Source organism: Nerophis lumbriciformis, linkage group LG20, assembly GCF_033978685.3.
Source record: "Nerophis lumbriciformis linkage group LG20, RoL_Nlum_v2.1, whole genome shotgun sequence".
Classification (NCBI taxonomy): domain Eukaryota; kingdom Metazoa; phylum Chordata; class Actinopteri; order Syngnathiformes; family Syngnathidae; genus Nerophis; species Nerophis lumbriciformis.
The window spans coordinates 8,027,501-8,054,243 of record NC_084567.2 but is presented as its reverse complement, the minus strand read 5'-3'; the positions used below and the strand labels follow the sequence as shown (position 1 = coordinate 8,054,243).

The 26,743-nt window shown below is 40.8% G+C and overlaps 1 protein-coding gene across 1 annotated transcript; it reads left to right on the top strand.

Moving 5' to 3' along the window:
- Positions 1–934: 934 nt before the first annotated feature.
- On the top strand, positions 935–16,709 carry LOC133619863 (uncharacterized). Its single transcript, XM_072915443.1, has 2 exons — positions 935–1,208; positions 14,594–16,709. Exons 1-2 carry the CDS (start codon positions 1,136–1,138, stop codon positions 15,643–15,645), a joined length of 1,125 nt encoding a protein of 374 aa, XP_072771544.1. The 5' UTR covers positions 935–1,135; the 3' UTR covers positions 15,646–16,709.
- The last annotated feature ends 10,034 nt before the right edge of the window (positions 16,710–26,743 follow it).

Below are 26,743 nucleotides of genomic sequence, written 5' to 3'. Positions count from 1 at the left end.
GGTACTCCGGCTTCCTCTCACCTCCAAAGACATGCACCTGGGGATAGGTTGATTGGCAACACTAAATTGGCCCTAGTGTGTGAATGTGAGTGTGAATGTTGTCTGTCTATCTGTGTTGGCTCGAATGCAGCTGATATAGGCTCCAGCGACCCCCCGCGACCCTGAAAGGGACAAGCGGTAGAAAATGTATGGATGGGATGGATGGATGGATGATTAATATAGAGACGAGTGGAAGAAAAATTGATATTTTCAATGTATATACTATTTTAGTTAACAACCTTTCCAAACGCAAATGATCATATTGAAAGACAATATAACATACATCTGTCAGGTTCAAACACTGATGACATCTATTAAACAAGACAAGAAGCAAAGAATCAAACAGATGCGGAATTCAATTTTGCTCAATTGAGGAGAAACGTGTCAACCTGTAACCCCTTACAGTGTCACCCACGCTCTGGCGAAATATTGTACAGCACCTCTTTTTATTTGGACTTTCCCTGTTTACATAACAACATCTGTTTCAAAAGGAATGGGGAGTATGTAAACAGTCATTGTTTTTGGTCACATTAACACAAAAGGAAAAGATGCCTCGGGCTTGGGCTGGTCCTGGATTCAGCTTGGGCAAGTCTTGGATCACAATAGATAACCCCCTCCCGTCTCCTCCCATCCTACACAATGGAATTTTCCAAGCCTTTGCTTGGTGCAACAAAGACAGCCTTTTGCCTTTCAGCAAAAATATGGCAATATCGCGAAATGATCAAGTATGACACATAGAATGGACCTACTATCCCCGTTTAAATAAGAAAATTGCATTTCAGTAGGCCTTTAAGCCTATTTTGTTGCACAACAGCCATCTTGGTACGGTCTGCCACCAACGTGTTTTACTTCCGGGAAGAAGTCACGTGACGGACTACAAGCAACACAGAGAAACCCTTCTGGAGAAAGGCAAGATGGCGGACTGAGCTGCTGTGACCTAAAAAAACCAACTTGCGATATAACTGCAAATACGCAATCGACACATCAAAGGTTCGTTTTTTTCTCAAGCCCGCGAAACGGAAGTTGAGTTTGGAGCGATGGAGTGCTACCTGAAGTGAAGATTGAAGACGCGGTGGACGACTACTGCTATGCTAAGATGGCGACGTGCGGTAAAAGAGAACATGAAAGAGAATCACCAACGGGGAAAAAGACGAAAACTGCAGATGAAGGTGAGCGAGTTGAAATGAAGGCTTCTTCAAGTCCTGACACGAGCGTTGATGAGGACATTAGCTGACTGTTGAACAATGTAAACAAAGAGCCGCGCCATGGTTGTGTTCGGGAATGTTCCGATCTTCCCCTTTTTAAGAGCGAAGGCCTCCCGAGTGCTTTTGTCTGAAGCAGGCGAGGAAACTCGCACTCGATCGCGGGTTCCTTTCTAGTCTACATGAATGATTTTGTCCTGCTTGTCGGGGTGTTGTCTGTCGAAACCTAAGCGTGGGTTTCGGACACTCGCGCGTCCACTCTCGCTTCGTCTCGTTGCTGGCACCTCCCCTGACCATCGAAACCCCCATCCATCCATCCGTCCATCTATTCATCTTCTTCCGCTTATCCTAGGTCGGGTCGCGGGGGCAGCAGCCTAAGCAGGGAAGCCCAGACTTTCCTCTCCCCAGCCACTTCGTCCAGCTCCTCCCGGGGGCATTTAGAAGCATTTAAGTCCCATCTTAAAACTCATTTGTATATTCTAGCCTTTAAATAGAACCCCTTTTAGACCAGTTGATCTGCCGTTTCTTTTCTGCTCTACCCCCTTCTCCTTTGTGGAGGGGGGGACACAGGTTTGGTGGCCACGGATGAAGTGGACCGCTCGTCTGTACATCGGTTGGGTACATCTCTGCGCTGCTGACCCGTCTCCACTCGTGATGGTCTCCTGCTGGCCCCACTATGGACTGGACTCTTACTATTATGTTGGATCCACTATGGACTGGACTCTCACTATTATGTTAGATCCACTATGGACTGGACTCTCACTACTTTGTTAGATCCACTATGGACTGGACTCTCACTATTATGTTAGATCCACTATGGACTGGACTCTCACACTATTATGTTAGATCCACTATGGACTGGACTCTCACTATTATGTTAGATCCACTATGGACTGGACTCTCACTATTATGTTAGATCCACTAGGGACTGGACTCTCACTATTATGTTAGATCCACTATGGACTGGACTTTCACAATATTATGTTAGATCCACTATGGACTGGACTTTCACAATATTATGCTAGATCCACTATGGACTGGACTCTCACTATTATGTTAGATCCACTATGGACTGGACTTTCACAATATTATGTTAGATCCACTATGGACTGGACTTTCACAATATTATGTTAGATCCACTATGGACTGGACTCTCACACTATTATGTTAGATCCACTATGGACTGGACTCTCACTATTATGTTAGATCCACTATGGACTGGACTCTCACTATTATGTTAGATCCACTATGGACTGGACTCTCACTATTATGTTAGATCCACTATGGACTGGACTCTCACTATTATGTTAGATCCACTATGGACTGGACTTTCACAATATTATGTTAGATCCACTATGGACTGGACTTTCACAATATTATGCTAGATCCACTCGACGTCCATTGCACCGGTTGCCCTAGAGAGGGGGCGTCGGGGGTCGCCCACATCTGCGGTCCTCTCCAAGGTTTGTCATTGTCATCCCACTTGGTTGAGTTTTTCCTTGCCCTGATGTGAGATCTGAACCGAGGATGTCGTTGTGGCTTGTGCAGCCCTTTGAGACACTTGTGATTTAGGGCTATATAAGTAAACATTGATTGATTGATTGATTGATCCCGAGGCGTTCCCAGGCCAGCCGGGAGACCAAGTCTTCCCAACGTGTCCCGGGTCTTCCCCGTGGCCTCCTACCGGTCGGACGTGCCCTAAACACCTCCCTAGGGAGGCGTTCGGGTGGCATCCTGACCAGATGCCCGAACCACCTCATCTGGCTCCTCTCGATGTGGAGGAGCAGCGGCTTTACTTTGAGCTCCTCCCGGATAGCAGAGCTTCTCACCCTATCTCTAAGGGAGAGACCCGCCACCCGGCGGAGGAAACTCATTTGGGCCGCTTGTACCCGTGATCTTGTCCTTTCGGTCATAACCCAAAGCTCATGACCATAGGTGAGAATGGGAACGTAGATCGACCGGTAAATTGAGAGCTTTGCCTTCCGGCTCAGCTCCTTCTTCACCACAACGGATCGATACAGGGTCCGCATTACTGAAGACGCCGCACCGATCCACCTGTCGATCTCACGATCTACTCTTCCCTCACTCGTGAACAAGACTCGGAGGTACTTGAACTCCTCCACTTGGGGCAAGATCTCCTCCCCAACCCGGAGATGGTACTCCACCCTTTTCCGGGCGAGAACCGTGGACTCGGACTTGGAGGTGCTGATTCTTATCGAAACCCCCATCCAATATATTATGTCTGCGCGTGTATTTGCAAAGAAAAATCCAGGGTGAATTAATTGTGTTAAATCCTCGAATGGAGCGAAGTGAACAGAGAGTAACACTCCCTATGCTTCTAGTTGGAAACATATCCCCCTAACAATTGCGTCGGGGGTCTCACTCTCAACTTACTTTGTTTTGTTCAAGGGCAGAACACAACGAGTACACACAAATAAACACATAACATATTTAATTTAGTTTGAGTTTGAGTTTATTTGAAACATGCAAGCATACAACATGATATTTCACAATTTCCAGTTTCTCTATTCAACATGTTCGAAAAGGAGTAGGAAGAAGCAGAGCTCATTTAATCCTACCCCTTTTCTTTTACGTAACAGTTGCTAAAACCTTTGTCCACTTCCTGTTCTCAATTTATTCACAATATACTCCATAAGTCAGGGGTCGGCAACCCGCGGCTCCGGAGCCGCATGCGGCTCTTTGATCACTCTGATGCGGCTCAGCAGCTTACTTGCTGAACCTCCCAATTTTCCCGTGAGACTTCCGGATGTCAGTGCCTCTCGCAGATAACTCCCGGGATTAATATTCACCGATTTTCACCCTTACAGCTATAATAAGGGCGTGCCATGATGTTACAACATTAGGCGCCCTCTACAATCTGTATTAACAGCGTGCCAGCCCAACACTTGTCATACAATATACATCTTCTACTTGCACACGTCCGTGACAGCAAGGCATACTTGATCAACAGCCACACAGGTTACACTGACGATGACCATATAAAACAACTTTTACTAACTCTTACTAATAATGCGCCACACTTTGAACTAAAACCAAACAAGAATGACAAACACATTTCGGGAGAACATCTGCACCTTAACACAACATAAACACAACAGAACAAACACCCAGAATCCCATGCAGCCCTGACTCTTCAGGGCTACATTATACACCCCTGCTACCACCAAACCCCGCCCCCACCCCAACCCTGCTCCCTCACACAACTTTGTATGCAGTGTTATTTCATTTAAAATTTCAAACATTTTTGCGGCTCCCATTGTTTTCTATAATTTGTGAAACTGGTCAAAATGGCTCTTTGACTGGTAAAGGTTGCCGACCCCTGCCATAAGTAATCATAATACAAATAAATAATTAATACTCGGTGAAGTAAGTTACATTTCATATGGTGAGATGAGTAAGATTATCTAGAAAATGAATGGATGGATGAAATAAATTCAGAATGTTTATTGTCAGGTTCAATCACTGATGACATCTATTAAACAAGACAAGAAGCAAAGAATCAAACAGAGACAGAATTCAATTTGGCTCAGCGAGGAGAAACGTGTACATCTGTACCCTTGCACAGTGTCATTACGCTCTGCCGAAAGATTGTACGCCTCCTCTTTTATTTGGACTTCCCCCGATTACATGGCAACAGCTGTTTCTAAAGGTACGGGGGTCGTAAACAGCCATCGCCGTTGATTACAAAACAGTTCAAAGAAAAGGTCGTAAAAGAGTTAAAAAAAGAGGTGCCTGGAACTTGGGCAGATCCTGCTTTCTCTCCGCTTTGTAGTTCTCGGGTCAAAACATAATCTTTCTGTTGATTACGATACATCAAAGAAACAGAACACCTTCATGTCGCTTCCCATCCTACACAGTGGAGTTTTACAAGCCTTCTTCTTGGTAGGATCAAAGACAGCTTTTGTCTTCTCGCCGGGAACTCATGGCAACAAAACATTTTGTGATAACTTAGATACAATTATTCTGACATTTATCTTCTTCTTTGTACTAAACACTTTTAAGTTTGAAGAGTTTCTTGAAGTGGATCATATTAGTACATTGTTTGATTTCTTTGCTTAATCCATTCCATAATTTAAATCCACATACTGATATACTGAAGGTCTTAAGTGTTGTACGTGCGTACAAATGTTTTAAATTACATTTTTCTCTAAGATTATATTTCTCCTCTTTTGTTGAGAAGAATTGTTGTATATTCTTGGCTAGCAGGTTATAGTTTGCAAAGCTGTTTGCAAATTCACTATGTCGTGGAATTTCAGTATTTTTGATTCAATAAATAAAGGGTTTGTATGTTCTCTATATCCAACATTATGTATTATTCTAATTGATCTTTTTTGTAACACCATTGATGAATTAAGTGTACTTTTGTAGTTATTTCCCCATATTTCTGCACAATAACTCACTATCGCACTGTGTTGTGCATTAGAATCAGAATCAGAATCAGCTTTATTGTCATTACGCAAGGTAACGAGATTGAGGCCATTCCATACAGTGCGATGTGTGCATGCTAGAAAAACAATGTGCAAATATATAAAAATATAAAAAATGTAGAAGTGCAATGAATATGGTGTGAAGTGAATATATACATGAAAAAAACAAAAACAAAAACAGGGTGGTTGGTGGAATGGGTTATTGCACCGAAGAGAAGGCAGTTATGAGGTACAATGGGGCAGTCCGTTCAGGATGGTTATGGCCCTGGGGAAGAAGCTGTTCTTTAGCCTGTTTGTTTTGGTTTTAATGCACATGTAGCGCTTTCCAGAGGGCAGCAGGTGGAACAGGTCAGAGCCAGGGTGGGTGCTGTCCTTGATGATGGCACTGGCTCTGTTGAGGCAGCGGGAGGTGTAGATGTCCGTCAGAGAGGGGAGAGGGCGGCCGATGATCTTCTGAGCCGTCTTGACCACTCTTTGCAGCCTCTCCCTGTCTGCTGCAGTGCAGCTGCCGTACCATACCGTAATACAGTAGGTCAGCAGGCTCTCGATGGACGAGCGGTAGAAGGTCAGCAGCAGGTCAGGCTTCAGATTGTACTTCCCGAGGACTCTAAGGAAGTGTAGCCGCTGCTGAGCCTTCTTGATGATTGATGTGGTGTTGACTGTCCAGGAGAAGTCATTAGAGATGTGGACTCCAAGGTACCTGAAGGTGTGGACCCTCTCTACACGCTCGCCGTTGATGTAGAGGGGGGCAGGGTCGGTGCTGCTCCTCCTGAAGTCGACGATGATCTCTCTGGTCTTGCTGGTGTTGAGAGCGAGGTTGTTCTCCGAAGACCAGGCCGTCAGCTTCAGGACCTCCTCTCTGTAGGCAGCCTCGTCACCCCTGGAGATGAGCCCGACCACTGTGGTATCGTCGGCGAACTTGACGGTAAGGTTGTCACTGTGGGCCGGACTGCAGTCATGGGTGTAAAGGCAGTAGAGGAGGGGGCTCAGCACACAGCCCTGTGGGGAGCCGATGCTCAGCGTGCGGGAGGATGAGAGGTGCGGGCCAAGTCTCACATTCTGGGGTCGGTCCGTTAGGAAGTCCCTTTACAAACGCAATGTGTTTTGTGCTGTCGCAGAAACTAGCTTATCTCTCTAGCTCCTATTTGTCAAAGTCAAGACCAGGTCCGGCCCGCGAGTGAATTATCGGATGATATTTGATTAGTATTATAACCGGCCCGCAGGCCACAGCCGCCTGCTGCTGTTTTGCACGCACCAATACTCCATCAATGTTGGCGCTAGGAATTTTCAAAATGGGGTCCCAGGGACCATAACAATGGGGTCCCACAGTAAATTGTTGGTGTTCCACTTTTTTGTAACTGTTTTGAAAACAAATGATAAATGTATGCATTATCTTGTTATAGCTCACATTCTATATTGTGTTTTGGAAAAAGGTTGTCATAAAAGTTACTTAATTCATTTAAAAAAAAATAATACAAAAGAAAACACATTTTTATGCATATGTAAATTCATTCAGTTATAAACATTCATTCACTTTCTTCTTTCCTTCATGGATCTAATCTTTACTTACCGCTACCTGTAGTTTTTTCTATATTTTCATTGTAATATTTTCAGAATGTGTTTGTTCTATTTTTCACGAAGCCCCTGAAACAGACCTGGGCAAATTAAGGCTCGGGGGCCACATGCGGCCCGTTAAGCTTGTCAATCTGGCCCGCCGGATATTCCCAAATTATTTTTTTCGATCTTTAGGATGGAAAGTGTAGCTGCCATTATGATGTGCAGTGATGTTTTCTATTGACCGTAAGTCTTGAACTATACAAAGTACAGTGTTTCCCACAGGACAGGCATCTATTTGTGGTGGTGTGGTCGGGGGGCGGGGGGGGGGGGTGTTGGTGGCGGCGGCGGCGGCAGCGCCGATGACCAAGAAGAACGCGGAGTTGGAATATAATTACAACATTTTATGTACATATTTATATACAGATTTGAACAATTAGTGATTCACTGAAATATATTTATTAATTGTGGTTCTTACAAAAAATATATCTTATAAAATATAAAAGCTAAAATGTCTCTTAAAGCTCTGCCCCTTTAATTAGTGAATACTAAATAATTTAACTTTAGCCTACTACTACAACCATATTATTTACCAGCAACATGAAGTGAAACAGAGGCAGAGGTGTCCTGCCACAGTCAGTCAACCTCCTCCTCCTCCTCCTGCTGCTGCTGAACAGGTCGCACCTGTGGTCCGGACTGTAGGCCTACCTCCTCTCCAAGTCGAGCCCTTTTCGGCCGTTGAAAATAATTTTCTATACTCGTCTGTGTGAAGGAGTGAACATCCAACATTAGAATTTATTACTAACGAGCAGAAGCGCTCTATGTACAGTGCCGTCTAACCTTAAGTGGCAGCAGCTCAACACATGCAGGGTTCAACGTTAAGGTTTTTTTCTACTTGCCTGACTTCTCAAATCTACTTGCCCCAATATTTTTACTTGTCCTGCCTAGGTTTTTTTCTGGCTGTGTAGTGCTCATGGCTTATATCTTACTAAAATTCTTCCCGTTGACTATTTACAACACTACACAGTAATTATTATTATTATTATTATTATTATCTATAATTACATTTAAATGGCATTGCATACATGTAAAATTAAATGCTATTTCACATTATTTGACCAGTAGCAGTTACACTCATCTGAACAGGTCAGCCACCTGTTTAAAGCCCGATCGCAGTTGAAATCTTGAAATGAAGGGCCTTTAATGGCCAAAACATTAACCTGGACAACATTTTAACAGCTGGTTGGCTCAGATTTTATTCTTTTCATTGCATTCACATGCTGCAGTGAACAGTGGACAATTTAGCGTCAGTCCATGTGTGTTTATTGACAACAGGGTTATAACCTGGACACGTTAGCTCGTCGGTGAAACGCTCGGTGAAATCGCGGATTAACGTTAAATATATGACGAGCTGCGAGCGATGCAGCTATAACCTATCTACCTATAACACCTGTAAAAATTAAGCAATGCTACCACGCTAGCAAGCGTTAGCTAGCCGGCTATGAGCCACCGAGCTGCTAACTATCGCCAAAAGGCACCATTTAAGTTTTTTTCCCCATGGCATCCTGGATCAAGGCTTTCAGCAGCTTTTGGACGTTTGAGGTAGAAACGTAGGAAGCGCCATCATTATGAAAAGTAACCGGCGAGTATTTCTTCTTCTTCTTCTTCTTCTTCTTCTTCTTCTTCTTCTTCTTCTTCTTCTTCTTCTTCTTCTTCTTCTTCTTCTTCTTCTTCTTCTTCTTCTTCTTCTTCTTCTTCTTCTTCTTCTTCTTCTTCTTCTTCTTCTTCTTCTTCTTCTTCTTCTTCTTCTTCTTCTTCCCCCCCACCAGGTGAATTAAGTGCTATTGGCGGAGTTACAATGCATAGTAGGCTATCGCCACCTACTGCACCGGAGGTGTAACTACAAGCAACATTCACAGACAGTCCCATTGCTTTTATGAGCGGTCGAGCGAGTCAAAAGCCGAAAAATCCGTTTGTGGCGGACGTAATTCTTTCGTGGCGAGCCGCCACAAATAAATGAATGTGTGGGAAACACTGAAGTAGGGCTGGGCGATATGGACTTTCTTTAATGTCTCGATATTTTTAGGCCACATCGGGATACACGATGTATATCTCGATATTTTGCTTAGCCTTGAATGAACACTTGATGCATATAATCACAGCAGTATGATGATTCTATGTGTCTACTTTAAAACATTCTTCTTCATACTGCATTAAAGGGGAACATTATCACAATTTCAGAAGGGTTAAAACCATTAAAAATCAGTTCCCAGTGGCTTATTTTATTTTTCGAAGTTTTTTTCAAAATTTTACCCATCACGCAATATCCCTAAAAAAAGCTTCAAAGTGCCTGATTTTAACCATCGTTATATACACCCGTCCATTTTCCTGTGACGTCACACAGTGAAGCCAACTCAAACAAACATGGCGCATAGAACAGCAAGCTATAGCGACATTAGCTCGGATTCAGACTCGGATGTCAGCGGCTTAAGCGATTCAACAGATTACGCATGTATTGAAACGGATGGTTGTAGTGTGGAGGCAGGTAGCGAAAACGAAATTGAAGAAGAAACTGAAGCTATTGAGCCATATCGGTTTGAACCGTATGCAAGCGAAACCGACGAAAACGACACGACAGCCAGCGACACGGGAGAAAGCGAGGACGAATTCGGCGATCGCCTTCTAACCAACGATTGGTATGTGTTTGTTTGGCATTAAAGGAAACTAATAACTATGAACTAGGTTTACAGCATATGAAATACATTTGGCAACAACATGCACTTTGAGAGTGCAGACAGCCCAGTTTTCATCAATTAATATATTCTGTAGACATACCCTCATCCGCGCTCTTTTCCTGAAAGCTGATCTGTCCAGTTTTGGAGTTGATGTCAACAGGCCAGGGAAGCTAGGGTCGATAGGGGGTTTAGCTCGCTCGTCTGCGGGAACAAACTGCCGCCATTGCTTGCCGTGCTACCGAGGTCCTTTGTCCCTGAATTACTCACACACTCCGGCAGATTCAATGGGGGTCTGGCGGCAGATTTCTTTGACTTTATCGTTGGAAATGCATCTGCTTTGAATGTTGCAGGATATCCACACATTCTTGCCATCTCTGTCGTAGCATAGCTTTCGTCGGTAAAGTGTGCGGAACAAACGTCCAATTTCTTGCCACTTTCGCATCTTTGGGCCACTGGTGCAACTTGAATCCGTCCCTGTTCGTGTTGTTACACCCTCCGACAACACACCGACGAGGCATGATGTCTCCAAGGTACGGAAAACAGTTGAAAAAACGAAAAAAAACAGAGCTGATTTGACTCGGTGTTTGAGAAAATGGCGGATTGCTTCCCGATGTGATGCCACGTTGTGACGTCATCGCTCTGAGAGCGAATATTAGAAAGGCGTTTAATTCGCCAAAATTCACCCATTTAGAGTTCGGAAATCGGTTAAAAAAATATATGGTCTTTTGTCTGCAGCATCAAGGTATATAGTGACGCTTACATAGGTCTGGTGATAATGTTCCCCTTTAAGCTGGTGGCTATCTATTGCTACCATGGTAATTTACGAAAGCTAAAATTAGCATTATCATTTTGATTCAAGCATTGAAAGTTACTTACTAACTAGTCGGAAATCCCTCCTTGTCTTTGAGTTCACGCCAGCGAGTGGAAGCCAGACCAATGTTGATCCTTGACTGTCCTTTTTTATCCGGGTATCCTCATATAAAACTTTTCGTTTCTTTGGTTGTTTTGCAGCTTCTGCCATAATAGCAGTAGTTGCACGTAGGCGTTCGCATTGACTTGCGTCTTTGTAACGAATGGGGAAAGGGAGGAATGACAGATGCCGTAAAGCAAGTCAGCACATTAGTAGTTGTTTGTGTGGCAGGGTTTCTGGCACCCTTCTCAAAGTTGCTTAGTGCCAGTGAGCGCGATATAGACCCATATATTTTATGAAGGTTGAAATGTTATTTAGTGTTGATTCAATCGCAAAGGCTTCAATGGGAGAAGAATGCAAGAATGGGAAATAATTCCACCTGAAAAGCTTCAAAAACTAGTCTCCTAAGTTCCCAAACGTTTATTGAATGTTGTTAAAAGGAAAGGCCATGTAACACAGTGGTAAAATGCTCGTGCCAACTTTTTTTGCAATGTGTTTCTGACATTAAATTCTAAATTACCGAATTTTTGGACTATAAGTCGCAGTTTTTTTCATAGTTTGGCCGGGTTCCAGTGCGACTTATATATGTTTTTTCCCTTCTTTTTATGCATTCTCGGCAGGTGCAGCTTATACTCCGGTGCGACTTATACTCCGAAAAATACGGTAATGATTATTTGAAAAAAAAAAAAAAGTTTCTCAGTTTGAACATTAAATATCTTGTCTTTGCAGTCTATTCAATTGAATATAAGTTGAAAAGGATTTGCAGTAAGCCCCACCGTAACAAAGTCATAGGGGTATAATGATTTGTTTTAGCGATTCGATTCAGAATTGGTGTAACAAATCCCAATTACCATGTACAATATTACAGTATATGTAACAGCTACAGCAAAAAAAAGGGCAGCATAAAATAGAGAGTAGATCCTGCAGAATAAACATTATAAACAAAGAGAGGTAGCTAACATAGAAGCAGTCAGGTTTTTTTAATATCGCGATATTTTAAGGCCATATCGCGATACACGATATATATGTCGATATTTTGCCTTAGCCTTGAATGAACACTTGATGCATATAATCACAGCAGTATGATGATTCTATGTGTCTACATTAAAACATTCTTCTTCATACTGCATTAATATATGCTACTTTAAAACTTTCATGCAGAGAAGGAAATCACAACTAAAAAAATCACTATTTTTTTCATACGGTGTTGATCTGGAAATGTTTGCCTCGGCATTTTGATGGTGTGGGCGTGTGGCACCGAACGGAGATGTTGACATGCGGAGTTTCAAGCACTCTTCATTCTCCAGCAGGTGACTTTTCAAATGATGCTACATATTAGCAGTAATGCTACTTTTTATAGCAACGCTTTTGCCCCACACTTGACAAATTACGGTTGTCTGTTCGACATATTCTATTCCCACTTGAAGCCAAACCACCGGCAGACGATGGACCCCCTGCTGTTTTTCTTGGAAATTAATTATTCCTTCATTTGTTACCAGATTCACACCTTCTCTCTCTCGTATTACCACTCGCACGGCTGCGCTAGCACCACAGCTAACGTTACCCAACCTGCTACCTCTTTGCTGCGCGAGGGCGTATACGTATGTGACGTATGTCGTGACAATATGTGACGTATGTAAGAAGGTGCGCTTGTCTGTCTGTGAGAAGGAGACACAGGAAAGAGCTAGGAGAGCCTGTAGTGTAATGCCAGCAGCTAAAAGCAACTGCGTGAGAACGTATACTCGAATATCACGACATAGTCATTTTCTATATCGCACAGAGACAAACCCGCGATATATCGCATATATCGATATATCGCCCAGCCCTATAGACAGGTATCATCTACAGGTATGGTGAAGATAAGGTACTTTTTTTTTTTAATTTATAAAATAAAATAAGATAAATAAATTAAAAACATTTTCTTGAATAAAAAAGAAAGTAAAACAATATAAAAACAGTTACATAGAAACTAGTAATTAATGAAAATGAGTAAAATTAACTGTTAAAGGTTAGTACTATTAGTGGACCAGCAGCACGCACAATCATGTGTGCTTACGGACTGTATCCCTTGCAGACTGTATTGATATATATTGATATATAATGTAGGAACCACAATATTAATAACAGAAAGAAACAACCCTTTTGTGTGAATGGGGGAGGGAGGTTTTTTGGGTTGGTGCACTAATTGTAAGTGTATCTTGTGTTTTTTATGTTGATTTAAGAAAAAAAAGAAAAAAACGATACCAATACCGATAATAATAAAAACAGCGATACTGATCATTTCCGATATTACATTTTAACGCATTTATCGGCCGATAATATCGGACATCTCTAGTAAGAATTGATCCATCATTCTGGTAGGGCAGTAAATGAATGGCCATGAAACACTACTCACTAGAGATGCGCGGTTTGCGGACACAACCGCGGAGTCCGCGGATTATCCGCGGGTCGGGCGGTTGAAATAAAAAAAAATTAGATTTTATCCGCGGGTCGGGCGGTTGAAATTAAAAAAAATTAGATTTTAAATAGATTCAGGCGGGTGGCAGTTAAACCAATTTGGAAATATATATACATAGTTAAATGTTGTTACCCACATACGAAAAACGAGCAGGCACCTGCAGCATATGCCACAACAGAAGAAGAAAAAAAAAAAAGATGGCAACGCCGGCAGCAAACGTGGTACGCGACAAACTAAAAAAGGGAATACTAAAGACCAGGGGAAAAAAGGCCAGAAAAGTTCAGCGTGGACTCGTTTTTATGAGGTTGTAAATCAGGATGATAGTAATGCTGGCTACGTGATTTGCAAGAGCTGCGCGCGACGCTGTTTATGTCTACGACAGTCACAAAACCGGGACATCTAACATGGTGCATCACATTTGTGCAAAACCCCGAACCTCCACAAACACCCTGAGCATGAGCAGTTTCGTCCGCCGTGATCCCAGAAGAGTGCCACAGGATGTTAAAACAAGATAGAACGCAGCTGCCTGCAGCAGTTTGAGTGGCGCGAGCGCGCTTGGAGGTGCGCTCAGCGCGGCTCCCAGATGATTGCGCACTGGTGTGCGTCTGGGCCGTGACAGCGTGGCACGCATTGAATGTCTCTGCTGCATTGGATCAGTCTCCTTTCTTTAACAGGCAAAAGCTTTATAACCTCACTAATGCCTTGCATCGCCTATATTAGATATATAACAACGGGTGGGTGCGGGCGGGTGCGGTTTTGATAAAATGTTAGCTCGGTTGGATGGCGGATGGGTGACGACTTTTGTGATGCGGTTGCGGATGAAATAATTGCCTATCCACGCATCTCTACTACTCAAACATACAGTTTCTCTGATGATGCAACTGTTGATGACAGAAGTGCTGTTATCAACCAAACCCTCCTCATCCCACCCCCCGGATTGTAAATAATGTAAATAATTCAATGTATATACTCTGATGATTAACTTGTGTAAAGACTGTATTACGATGATAATATATATTTGTACCATGAATTGATTAACGTGGACCCTGACTTAAACAAGTTGAAAAACTTATTGGGGTGTTACCATTTAGTGGTCAATTGTACTGAATATGTGCTGAACTGTGCAATCTACTAATAAAAGTTTCAATCAATAAATAAAAGTTTCAAAAAAGTACATAGAAGGAAGTGTGTAAACATCTCATGAATCATGTCTAAGTTAAAGTGTTTGTGTTGTTTGTGTCCCGCAGACGTCCAGCAGCTGATTTGTCATCGAGAAGAACTTGCTCCTCAGTGGCATGCGGGGAGCTTCACTTTGAAGCAGGCGACTCCACAGCCACCCTACATTAAAAAGGAAGAGGAGGAACTCTGGATCACTCAGGGGGGAGAGTGTCTTCTAGGACCACAGGAGGCTGATCTCACCGAGTTCCCACTGACCGTTGTCTCTGTGAAGATTGAAGAAGATGAAGAGAAACCACAACTAGACAACCTCTTAGCTCCACTATCAGATAGTGAGGTCGAAGACGAGGTTGAAGTACCTTTGAGCAGCGAAACAGACTGCGAAGGTGATGTGAGGACTCGCACTGACAACAAACGCTCAGAAGGCTCTAAAAAGAACAGAGAGAAAAAACATTTGAGCTGCTCAATTTGTGCAAAAATCTTTACTAGAAAGAGCAATTTGACGCAACACATGAGAATACATACAGGAGAAAAACCATTTAATTGCTCAGCTTGTGCTAAAAACTTTACCAAAAAGTGCTATTTGACTAAACATGTACAAATACACACTGGACATAAACCGTTTCGTTGTTCAGTCTGTGGTAAAAGCTTTGGTCAAAAGAGTAATTTGACTGAACACATTAAAACACATACCGGAGAAAAACCCTATAGTTGCTCAGTTTGTGGTAAAAGCTTTTCTCAAAGCACCCACTTGACTGAACACACGAATAGACACACAGGACAAAAGAAATTTGACTGTAGATTGTGTGGTAAAAGTTTTTTTTCCAAGCAAAGTTTGACCCAACACATGATGACACATACGGGACAAAAACCTTTTAATTGTTCAGTTTGTGGTAAACGCTTTTCTCAAAAGTGCCACTTGACTGAACACATGAAAAGACACACCGGACAAACAAAATTTGATTGTACAGTTTGTGGTAAAACCTTGGTGTCCAGATTAGGTTTTATTCAACACACAATGAAGCACACTGGAGAAAAACCATTTAGTTGTTCCGTTTGTGATCAAAGATTCCATCGTAATGCAGACGCACTAAAACACATAACAACACACACGGGAGAATAAACAATCAGCTGTTTAGTTTGTGGTATGTTGGCTATATGTGGCAACACCCAGCCAAACTCAGGGCCTCCTCAAAATAAGTTCACTGCTTCTTTCACAAATATTCGAGGTCTTCATACAAATTGGAATTATCATTTTACACCCTCATGACCCCATGTCTGTTGTGTTTCTGAGACTTTACTGAATTGTAAGCAATATAATGCTTGTAGTGCTTGGTTACCCCTTCTTCAGATGAGACGGAACTAATGGGTCTAGCTTGGGAGAGATTGTAGTCTTCTTCAGTGATGCTTTCCTGGCCTCCAGAATGTCTGACTTTGAACACTAATAACATGGATACATCTACCTTAAAGGACACCTTTCAGGTTTGTTTTGAGTCGACAGACCAACATCAGATGACTAAGTTTACAATGTAATATTTGAGCATATTGACATATCCAAGAACTCCATCCAAAATCTGAAATGATTGTTCTTGGGGATCTCAATGGCCATCATTAAGACTGACTGGGAAGTAAAAAGACTGACGCTCCTGGGGAATGTAATGTGCTCATGAGCTGCCTATACTTAACAGCCTCCACTAACTAGCAGGGCTGGACAATTATGGCAAAAAATAATAATCTCGATTGATTTTAAAATCACAATTCATAACACCATTATTCCATAATTTGAAAACACAAGTATTTATTGTACCACCAAAACTCAACTTTAAATTTAAAGGGGAACATTATCACAATTTCAGAAGAGTTAAAACCATTAAAAATCAGTTCCCAGTGGCTTATTTTATTTTTCGAAGTTTTAAAAATTTTTTTTACCTATCACGCAATATCCCTAAAAAAAGCTTCAAAGTGCCTGATTTTAACCATCGTTATATACACCCGTCCATTTTCCTGTGACGTATAGTAATTTACGTAAAACCGCGAGTAACGAATAAAGTTTTCATCAATCAATATATTCTGTAGACATACCCTCATCTGCTCTCTTTTCCTGAAAGCTGATCTGTCCAGTTTTGGAGTTGATGTCAGCATCTGCTTTGAGTGTCGCAGGATATCCACACATTCTTGCCATCTCTGTCGTAGCGTAGCTTTCGTCGGTAAAGTGTGCGGAACAAACGTCCAATTTCTTGCCACTTTCGCATCTTTGGGCCACTGGTGCAACTTGAATCCGTCCCTGTTCGTGTTGTTACACCCTCCGACAACACACCGACGAAAGTGAGAAAATGGCGGATTGCTTCCCAATGTGACGTCAGGTTGTGACGTCATCGCTCCGAGAGCGAATAATAGAAAGGCGTTTAATTCGCCAAAATTCACCCATTTAGAGTTCGGAAATCGGTTAAAAAAATATATGGTCTTTTTTCTGCAACATCAAGGTATATATTGACGCTTACATAGGTCTGGTGATAATGTTCCCCTTTAATTTACAAGAACAAGCGGACATAAATTACCAACAAATAAACAATGTTATTAGTTACCACAATAAATTCAAATATCAAACCAATATGAAAAAATAAAATTCCGATTTTCAAACAAAAAACTGTGTAATTCTGTCTTTATTTTATTGGATTTTTTTATATTAGTATTCTTTTGTTTCTTTTTTTTAACTTGTTTTACCACCTTAGAATGTGTGCTTTTAGTGTCATAAATAAAATGTAATAAAATGTTTGTCAATTAAATAAAAAAAATCCTTACTTTTATTGGTGCAATACATCTTTGACCATTATTATAAGTCAAAGCATAGTCATTTAGTACATGTAACAGTAAGTACATAAAGGCTTAGTGGCCACATGCGTGGACAGCACCCTGTAGCTCTTATTTCCAAACTTGTGTACACTACTGAATTGGGGTCTTATGGCCGCGTATGTGGACACTTATACTGCCATCTGGTGGTGTCAGAAGAGTATAACATACAATGGAATTTGGAAAAAAAAAATGTGTAAAAATAAGAATTAGCATGTCACTAAACATGACGTTTGTTACTTATGGACTAAGTACATCATATCAAAAGATGATTCTTAGTTTTTATTCTAATTAGGGTCCAATAAGCCCAAATAGCAAAGAGAAATTAAAAAAAACATGTAAACAGCTTGGGCCTTAAGAGGTTAAGCACATTATTTCTTCAAACCTTTATTTTGTTAGCGCAGTCAAACCGGATGTTGCACACAGCGCTGTTACTGTGAAGGGGGAAAATGTTAAGTTAAAGTACCAATGATTGTCACACACACACACACAAGGTGTGGCAACATTATTCTCTGCATTTGACCCATCACCCTTGATCACCCCCTGGGAGGTGAGGGGAGCAGTGAGCAGCAGCAGCGGTGGCCACGCCCTGGAATTATTTTTGGTGATTTAACCCCCAATTCCAACCCTTGGTGATGAGTGCCAAGCAGGGAGGTAATGGGTCCCATTTTTATAGTCTTTGGTATGACTCGGCCGGGGTTTGAACTCACAACCTACCGATCTCAGGGCGGACACTCTAATGCTGTTGTTCTGAGCTTGACATATAGAGATGACTTAAGACTACATTTAAATTTAAAAAAAAAAAGTCAAGTTTCGACTGCTGTCCTGTTTGTACATTGATCTTACATCGATGATGTCGTTCACAACCACACAAGCAGATGAGATGTCTTGTGGGTGTATGGAATGTTCTTGCTTGCTTTAGCGTCATAGTTTTGTTGGTGTTGTTTAGTTCAGGACGTGTTTCGAGGATTAACTAAACACATTGTTTACCCAAACAAATGATCCTTTTCCTCATAATGACAGCGTTACACTTACATTTGATGCAATTTCCGTGATGTTCTGTGTTCAACAGCAGACTATGATTCCGTCTGCGGTTACGTGAACGCGGAAATCACATGGCCTTACTTTTTTGTTGAGTTTAGTGATAGTTGATTAGGCATACTAGCGCTGTCTCAAGAAGTATCAACGATGTTAAGATCCCAAACTTCTCTTTTATTTACTAATATGCTCACTCATCTGTTCCACAGTTACAAGCTCAGGAATTTCCGTCCATGTTACGCAGTCTATTAATCGTTTTCTCCAATGCTTATATTTTTATAAAGTACCGTATTTTTCGGACTATAAGTCGCAGTTTTTTTCATGGTTTGGCGACTTATACTCAGGAGCGACTTATGTGTGAAATTATTAACACATTACCGTAAAATATCAAATTATATTATTTAGCTCATTCACGTAAGAGATTAGACGTATAAGATTTCATGGGGTTTAGCGATTAGGAGTGACAGATTGTTTGGTAAACGTATAGCATGTTCTATATGTTATAGTTATTTGAATGACTCTTACCATAATATGTTACGTTAACATACCAGGCACGTTCTCAGTTGGTTATTTATGCCTCATATAACGTACACTTATTCAGCCTGTTGTTCATGTCGGAGGCAGATATTTACATATATCCGTATTTAAGTGTTACTTCTTTATTTTCATAGTCATATTACAAAACAGCTAGTGTTCTTCCAATTGTGGTCTTTTGGTTGTCTGCAAGAACTGTGTGCTAACCTTCACTTTACGAATGTAAGGAGGACAGATACTCCTTTTCCTTATCTGTTCCTGTGTCCAGCTGAGGAGGACAATGGGCATGTGTTTGGGCTGGAAAGAGAGACAACGAGGGTGGGAGGGAGAGACACTTTATAGAAGAGAAGGTTTCCATATTTCAGATCAGACCATCTTAGCTGCGCGATTGAATGTTCTATGCTGGACTGGTCTCATTCTATTTCCAAAGCTTTGGAAATAAATGACAAAATACCTATTCTGTCTCTGGTGGTTCTTCTACTCAGCTTTAAGTGTCATAAAAGAGCCTGGGAGTGGCCAGCAACTTGAATTCCCTGGGAGGAACAACTGGTCCAAACGCAACATTCACTATTCTTTATTTATTTTAAATTGCCTTTCAAATGTCTATTCTTGGTGTTGGCTTTTATCAAATAAATGTCCCCAAAAAATGCGACTTATACTCCAGTGCGACCTATATATGGTTTTTTTCCTTCTTTATTATGCATTTTCGGCCGGTGCGACTTATACTCCGGAGCGACTTATACTCCGAAATGCAAATCGAGATTAAAATCAGATTAATTGTCCAGCCCTACCAACTAATTGATGGTCTTACAAGGATTGGGGAGGATGGAAATTGCTCCAAACTGGATCTCGTCCTTACTACTTCACCAGACAATCATGTTGTCACTCTCAGTGCTCCTCTTGGCTCCTCTGACCACCGTGTCGCATCTACTGTGGCTAACTATAATCTTTCAGCAATAAACAACTCTGGCAAGCGTAAAGTTTGGAACAATGGCAAATCAGATTGTGATGGAATGTGTTCATACTCGGCAGATATTAAGCAGAACTCTCTCAAAAGAACAAGGAGCCAATACAGCGTGGGCCTACAGTATATTAGTGACAGCATTAAATATGCCATGGACCTCTTCATTCTCTCTAAAACAAGTATAGGTACTCTGGCAAACCCTGGTTTAATGACAAGAATCTGAAGTGGATGGGATTGTTTTTGTTTGTTTTATCAATTTTTCCCTTTATTATGAACTATCTTCGAACTCTGGAATAACTTTTCCAAAAATCCCTATTAGAACCATTTCCAGTGGCAAGAACAGTGCATGCAAGCGACATTTTCATTCACCTTTAAAGGGGAACATTATCACCAGACCTGTGTAAGCGTCAATATATACCTTGATGTTGCAGAAAAAAGACCATATATTTTTTAACCGATTTCCGAACTCTAAATGGGTGAATTTTGGCGAATTAAACGCCTTTCTAATATTCGCTCTCGGAGCGATGACGTCACAATGTGACGTCGCATCGGGAAGCAATCCGCCATTTTCTCAAACCCCGAGTCAAATCAGCTCTGTTATTTTCCGTTTTTTCGACTGTTTTCCGTACCTTGGAGACATCATGCCTCGTCGGTGTGTTGTCGGAGGGTGTAACAACACGAACAGGGACGGATTCAAGTTGCACCAGTGGCCCAAAGATGCGAAAGTGGCAAGAAATTGGACGTTTGTTCCGCACACTTTACCGACGAAAGCTATGCTACGACAGAGATGGCAAGAATGTGTGGATATCCTGCGACACTCAAAGCAGATGCATTTCCAACGATAAAGTCAAAGAAATCTGCCGCCAGACCCCCATTGAATCTGCCGGAGTGTGTGAGCAATTCAGGGACAAAGGACCTCGCTAGCACGGCAAGCAATGGCGGCAGTTTGTTCCCGCAGACGAGCGAGCTAAACCCCCTGGATGTCTTGGCTCACACCGTCCCTTATGCCACCGAAGATGATCAAGAGAAGAATATCGACCCTAGCTTCCCTGGCCTGCTGACATGAGGGTATGTCTACAGAATATATTAATTGATGAAAATTGGGCTGTCTGCACTCTCAAAGTGCATGTTGTTGCCAAATGTATTTCATATGCTGTAAACCTAGTTCATAGTTGTTAGTTTCCTTTAATGCCAAACAAACACATACCAATCGTTGGTTAGAAGGCGATCGCCGAATTCGTCCTCGCTTTCTCCCGTGTCGCTGGCTGTCGTGTCGTTTTCGTCGGTTTTCGCTTGCACCGATATGGCTCAATAGCTTCAGTTTCTTCTTCATTTTCGTTTTCGCTACCTGCCTCCACACTACAACCACCCATTTCAATACATTCGTAATCTGTTGAATTGCTTAAGCCGCTGAAATCCGAGTCTGAATCCGAGCTAATGTCGCTATAGCTTGCTGTTCTTTCCGCCATGTTTGTTTGTGTCACTATGTGACGTCACAGGAAAATGGACGGGTGTATATAACGATGGTTAAAATCAGGCACTTTGAAGCTTTTTTTAGGGATATTGCGTGATGGGTAAAATGTTGAAAAAAAACTTCGAAAAGTATAATAAGCCACTGGGAACTGATTTTTAATGGTTTTAACAATTCTGAAATTGTGATAATGTTCCCCTTTAATTTGACTTCTTGCTAGGAATAGGCTTGTTTGCCCACAATCTGCTCAAGTCCTCAAGTCTTTACTGAAATCTTTAAACCAAGGTCTATTGGAAAAATTCAAAAAAGATAAATGCATAAAAAGCCACAATGTCATTCATTCCCTTTGCTGAAGAAACATCAAATATTGTTCTGGCTTCTGAAGAGCCATATCTTTGTTTTTTTAGTGATTGAATATGTTTATCTTAATTCATTTTAAGGAATTACTTTGGTTTATGTGATGTCCCATTGTATAGTATGTAGACACGTATGGATCTTCATACTTATCTTTACTGTATAGTGGCTGTATTGTAATATTATTGCTTGATTGTTTGAATAATAATGACACTCTGGCAACTACTGAACATATTTTTTTCCTATGACCACATTTCAAAACATTCGTAGAATATATTTTTAATTTTTCCGATCAGATCAGGGTATGTTGTGCTTTTGGCAATCAAAATTGATGATTACATTTTTGACGTTTTAAAAGGTGATGTTGTTGCTGTATGTTGTTTTGTATCGTTTTGTTATTTAAATAAAAATGAAGTAAAACAAAATCACTTTGTCCAAAGAGAATATCTTTGTTGCTCAGACAGTAATGTGTTTATTTAAGTTCAAATTGGGTTATGGCTGTAATGGGAAAAGACGTTCATGTGTCTTGTATTCATGTTCGCAATTAAGATAGCGATATGTGGCATTATGGGCATTAGATGCTAGACAGTGATTAGCAGCACTATACCGTATTTTCCGCACTATAAGGCGCACCGGGTTATAAGGCGCACCTTCAATGAATGGCCTATTTTAAAACTTTGTTCATATATACGGCGCACCGCATTATAAGGCGCATAGAATAGACGCTACAGTAGAGGCTGAGGTTACGTTATGCATCCATTAGATGGAGCTGCGCTAAAGGGAATGTCAACAAAACAGTCAGATTTGATTTGATTTGATTTTTATTAAGGATCCCCATTAGCTGGTTGCCTCAACAACCCACTAGTCTTCCTGGGGTCCACAATTCAATACAATTACAAGTAAAAGCATATAATTATAACTACACAATACAGAAAAAAAAATAAAAATAAAAGCATCAGGTCTGTCAAACTTTATTAATAGATTACAAACCAGCGTTCTGACAATTCCGTTCACTCCCAAAATGAATAAACAGCTGTTTTATTATTTTCCACAAGGTAAAGTCAGTGATGTGGTATTTTGTTTATCTTTTAACAACAGCAAGGTATAACATGTAGTCATACTTGCCAACCTTGAGACCTCCGATTTCGGAAAGCGTGGTGGAGTGGTGGGGGGGGGGGCGTGGTTGAGGGCGGGGGCGTGGTTAAGAGGGGAGGAGTATATTGACAGCTAGAATTCACCAAGTCAAGTATTTCATATATATATATATATATATATATATATATATATATATATATATATATATAATCTACATCCTGAAAATATGCAAACAAAACCTGTGTTTAGATAATTGATACTTCAAACTTGCATAAATAAATCTTAAGGAATATAACATAACTTGGCTTCTGAGAGCTTCAAAATGTAATGAATAAAATGCTAAAGTTGTTGATAAACAAGCAATTATTTTAATAATTAAATATGGTCATTTTAAATGAAATATTATGATCATTTAAAATTAATTCCAATATGTTTATTTTAATGTATAATTCTATGGCTGGATGTAATAAGGAGTCAGAAAAAATGCAAATATAAATACAATTAATTTTGATGTTTTTAGCAAAATATAGTAAAAATGTATTTAGTTGTTTTTTAAAAAATTAATAAATATATTTATTTTTAGGTAAGATAAACATAATACAATGTATCTCTCTAGTTTGGATGATTTAGTTCTTGTCACCCTGTCCTCACTCAGGTCCGCATGGAGCTGGAGGGGGCGTGGCCTCCAGCTCCGGAGAATATTTGTCCCGGGAGGTTTTCGGGAGAGGCGCTGAATTTCGGGAGTCTCCCGGAAGATTCGGGAGGGTTGGCAAGTATGCATGTAGTGCAACATTTATATCACATACACTGCAAAAAGTGAAATCTAAGTAAGACGAAATATCTCAAATAAGGGTGATATTTGCTTATTTTCTGTCTGATAAGATAATTCTTCTCACTAAGCAGATTTTATGTTAGTGTTTTACTTGTTTTAAGGGTTTTGGTCCTAAATGATCTCAGTAAGATATTACAGCTTGTAGCTGAGATTTGATGACCTATATTGAGTAAAACATGCTTGAAACTAGAATATCAACTGTTGCAAAGCTGTGTCATCTACACTCAAATATAAAACTACTTTTTTAAAGGAATAATTCTTACTTCAAGCATGTAAAAAAATCCTGATGCCGAGCGCATATCATTATGTCAAGATAATGGCACTAGCATTTACTTAATTTAAGAATATTTTTCAACATATTGAGCAAAAATGGCTCTTTTTTTTTTACCAAGAAAAGTGCACTTATTAGTGAGAATATACTTATTTTAAGGTATTTTTGGGTTCATTGAGGTTAGCTAATTTAACTTGTTTTGGAAAGTCTTGACAAGCCGAATTTTCTTGTTCTATTGGCAGATAATTTTGCTTAGTTCAAATTAAAATACCACTAATTTTTGTATTTTTTTCTTCTTGATTTTGAACACCAACTTTTTGCAGTGTATAAGGCGCACCGGATTATAAGGCGCACTGTCAGCTTTTGAGAAAATTGGAGGTTTTTAAGTGCGCCTTATAGTGTGGAAAATACGGTAAGCTCTTGCTGCTGGCTAGCTTGCTTCTCCAGTAAATGAGCATCAGTTCATCAAAATGTGGTTATCAATTATGTGATCATTTTTATGAAGAACGATAATAACTTTGAACTTGATAACTTTGAAGTCCTACCAGCACACATGAGATGACGTGAAATTTAGTACCGCAAGAACATTGGCATACAAAACCCAAAACCAGTGAAGTTGGTACGTTGTGTAAATGGTAAATAAAAACAGAATACAATGATTTGCAAATCCTTTTCAACCTATATTCAATTGAAAAGACTGCAAAAACAAGATACTTAACGTTCGAACTGGTAAACTTATTATTTTTTGCAAATATTAGCTCATTTGGAATTTGATGCCTGCAACATGTTTCAAAAAAGCTGGCACAAGCGGCAAAAAAGACTGAGAATGTTGAGGAATGCTCATCAAACACTTATTTGGAACATCCCACAGGTGAACAGGCTAATTGGGAACAGGTGGGTGCCATGATTGGGTATAAAAGCAGCTTCCATGAAATGCTCAGCCAAACACAAACAAAGATGGGGCGAGGGTCACCACTTTGTGAACAAATGCGTGAGCAAATTGTCGAACAGTTTAAGAACAACATTTCTCAAGCAGCTATTGCAAGAAATTTAGGGATTTCACCATCTACGGTCCGTCATATCATCAAAAGGTTCAGAGAATCTGGGGAAATCCCTGCACTTAACTGATTATATTACGGACCTTCGATCCCTCAGGTGGTACTGCATCAAAGAGCGACATCAGTGTGTAAAGAATATCACCACATGGGCTCAGAAACACTTCAGAAAATCACTGTCAGTAACTACAGTTTGTCGCTACATCTGTAAGTGCAAGTTAAAACTCTACTATGCAAAGCCAAAACCATTTATCAACAACACCCAGAAACGTAGCCGGCTTCGCTGGGCCCGAGCTCATCTAAGATGGACTGATGCAAAGTGGAAAAGTGTTCTGTGGTCTGACGAGTCCACATTTCAAATTGTTTTTGGAAACTGTGGACGTTGTGTCCTCCGGAACAACGAGGAAAAGAACCATGCAGATTGTTATAGGTGCAAACTTCAAAAACCAGCATCTGTTGATGGTATGGGGGTGTATTAGTGCCCAAGACATGGGTAACTTACACATCTGTGAAGGCACCATTAACTCTGAAATGTACATACAGGTTTTGGAGCAACATATGTTGCCATCCAAGCAACGTTATCATGGACGCCCCTGCTTATTTCAGCAAGACAATGCCAAGCCACTTGTTACAACAGTGTGGCTTCATAGTAACAGAGTGTGGGTACTAAACTGGCCTTTTTGTAGTCCAGACATGTCTCCCATTGAAAATGTGTGGTGCAATATAAAGCCTAAAATACCACAACGGAGACCCCGGACTGTTGAACAACTTAAGCTGTACATCAAGCAAGAATGGGAAAGAATTCCACCTGAGAAGCTTCAAAAATGTGTCTCCTCAGTTCCCAAATGTTTACTGAGTGTTGTTAAAAGGAAAGGCCATGTAACACAGTGGTAAAAATGCCCCTGTGCCAACTTTTTTTGCAATGTGTTGCTGCCATTAAATTCTAAGTAATTGATTATTTGCAACAACAAAAAAAAAAGTTTCTCAGCTCGAACATTAAATATCTTGTCTTTGCAGTCTATTCAATTGAGTAGAAGTTGAAAATGATTTGGAAATCATTGTGTTCTTTTTTTTAATTTACGAATTAAACAACGTGCCAACTTCAGTGGTTTTGGGTTTTGTACTTGCATCGTCTGTTTTGGGCTGTAATTCGTTGATTACCAGGGGGTTGTGACTTGGATGTATTGTTAGTTAGCAAGATAGATCAAAAATGTATGGAAATATTTTGAGGAAACTTTAAAAAATCAGATTAACAAAAAGTGATTACATTTTGGGGGTTACCTGGATCACCATCTGGACTGAGGATTCTTGTAAAATGATTGTTCTTACTTTAGGGAGATGAGTCCTTGTCAGGACGTGGACTATGGCGGGTTTGTTTTCCTGAGATGCAATACAAGCTGGACTGGACATGGCGTGAAGGTAAATACATGTTTAATGTTTTAACTCAAAAAGGAATCAAACAAAAGACGCACACAAGGGCGGAAGTACAAAAAAACTTAGCTATGAAAACAAAAGACTAGCACAAAGGCAACTAACTAAGAACACGAAACAAAAACACTTACTGTGGCGTGGCATGGCATGAAGCATGAATAACAAAGGTGGACATGAATAGCATGGATGGGTAGATAGATAGTGATGTCGCCAGGAAGACAGCCTGGCAACTGTGAGCTTAATAATAGTGACATGATTAGTGACAGCAGGTGCGTGACGCAAAATGTGAAAACGTGAGACAGGTGCGTGACATGAGGATGTGAACC

Coding starts and splice junctions, on each gene's coding strand:
- LOC133619863 (XM_072915443.1), top strand. CDS start 1,136: ATGGCGACGTGCGGTAAAAGAGAACATGAAAGAGAATCACCAACGGGG. Junction 1,209..14,593: donor GACGAAAACTGCAGATGAAG/GTGAGCGAGTTG, acceptor TGTGTCCCGCAG/ACGTCCAGCAGCTGATTTGT.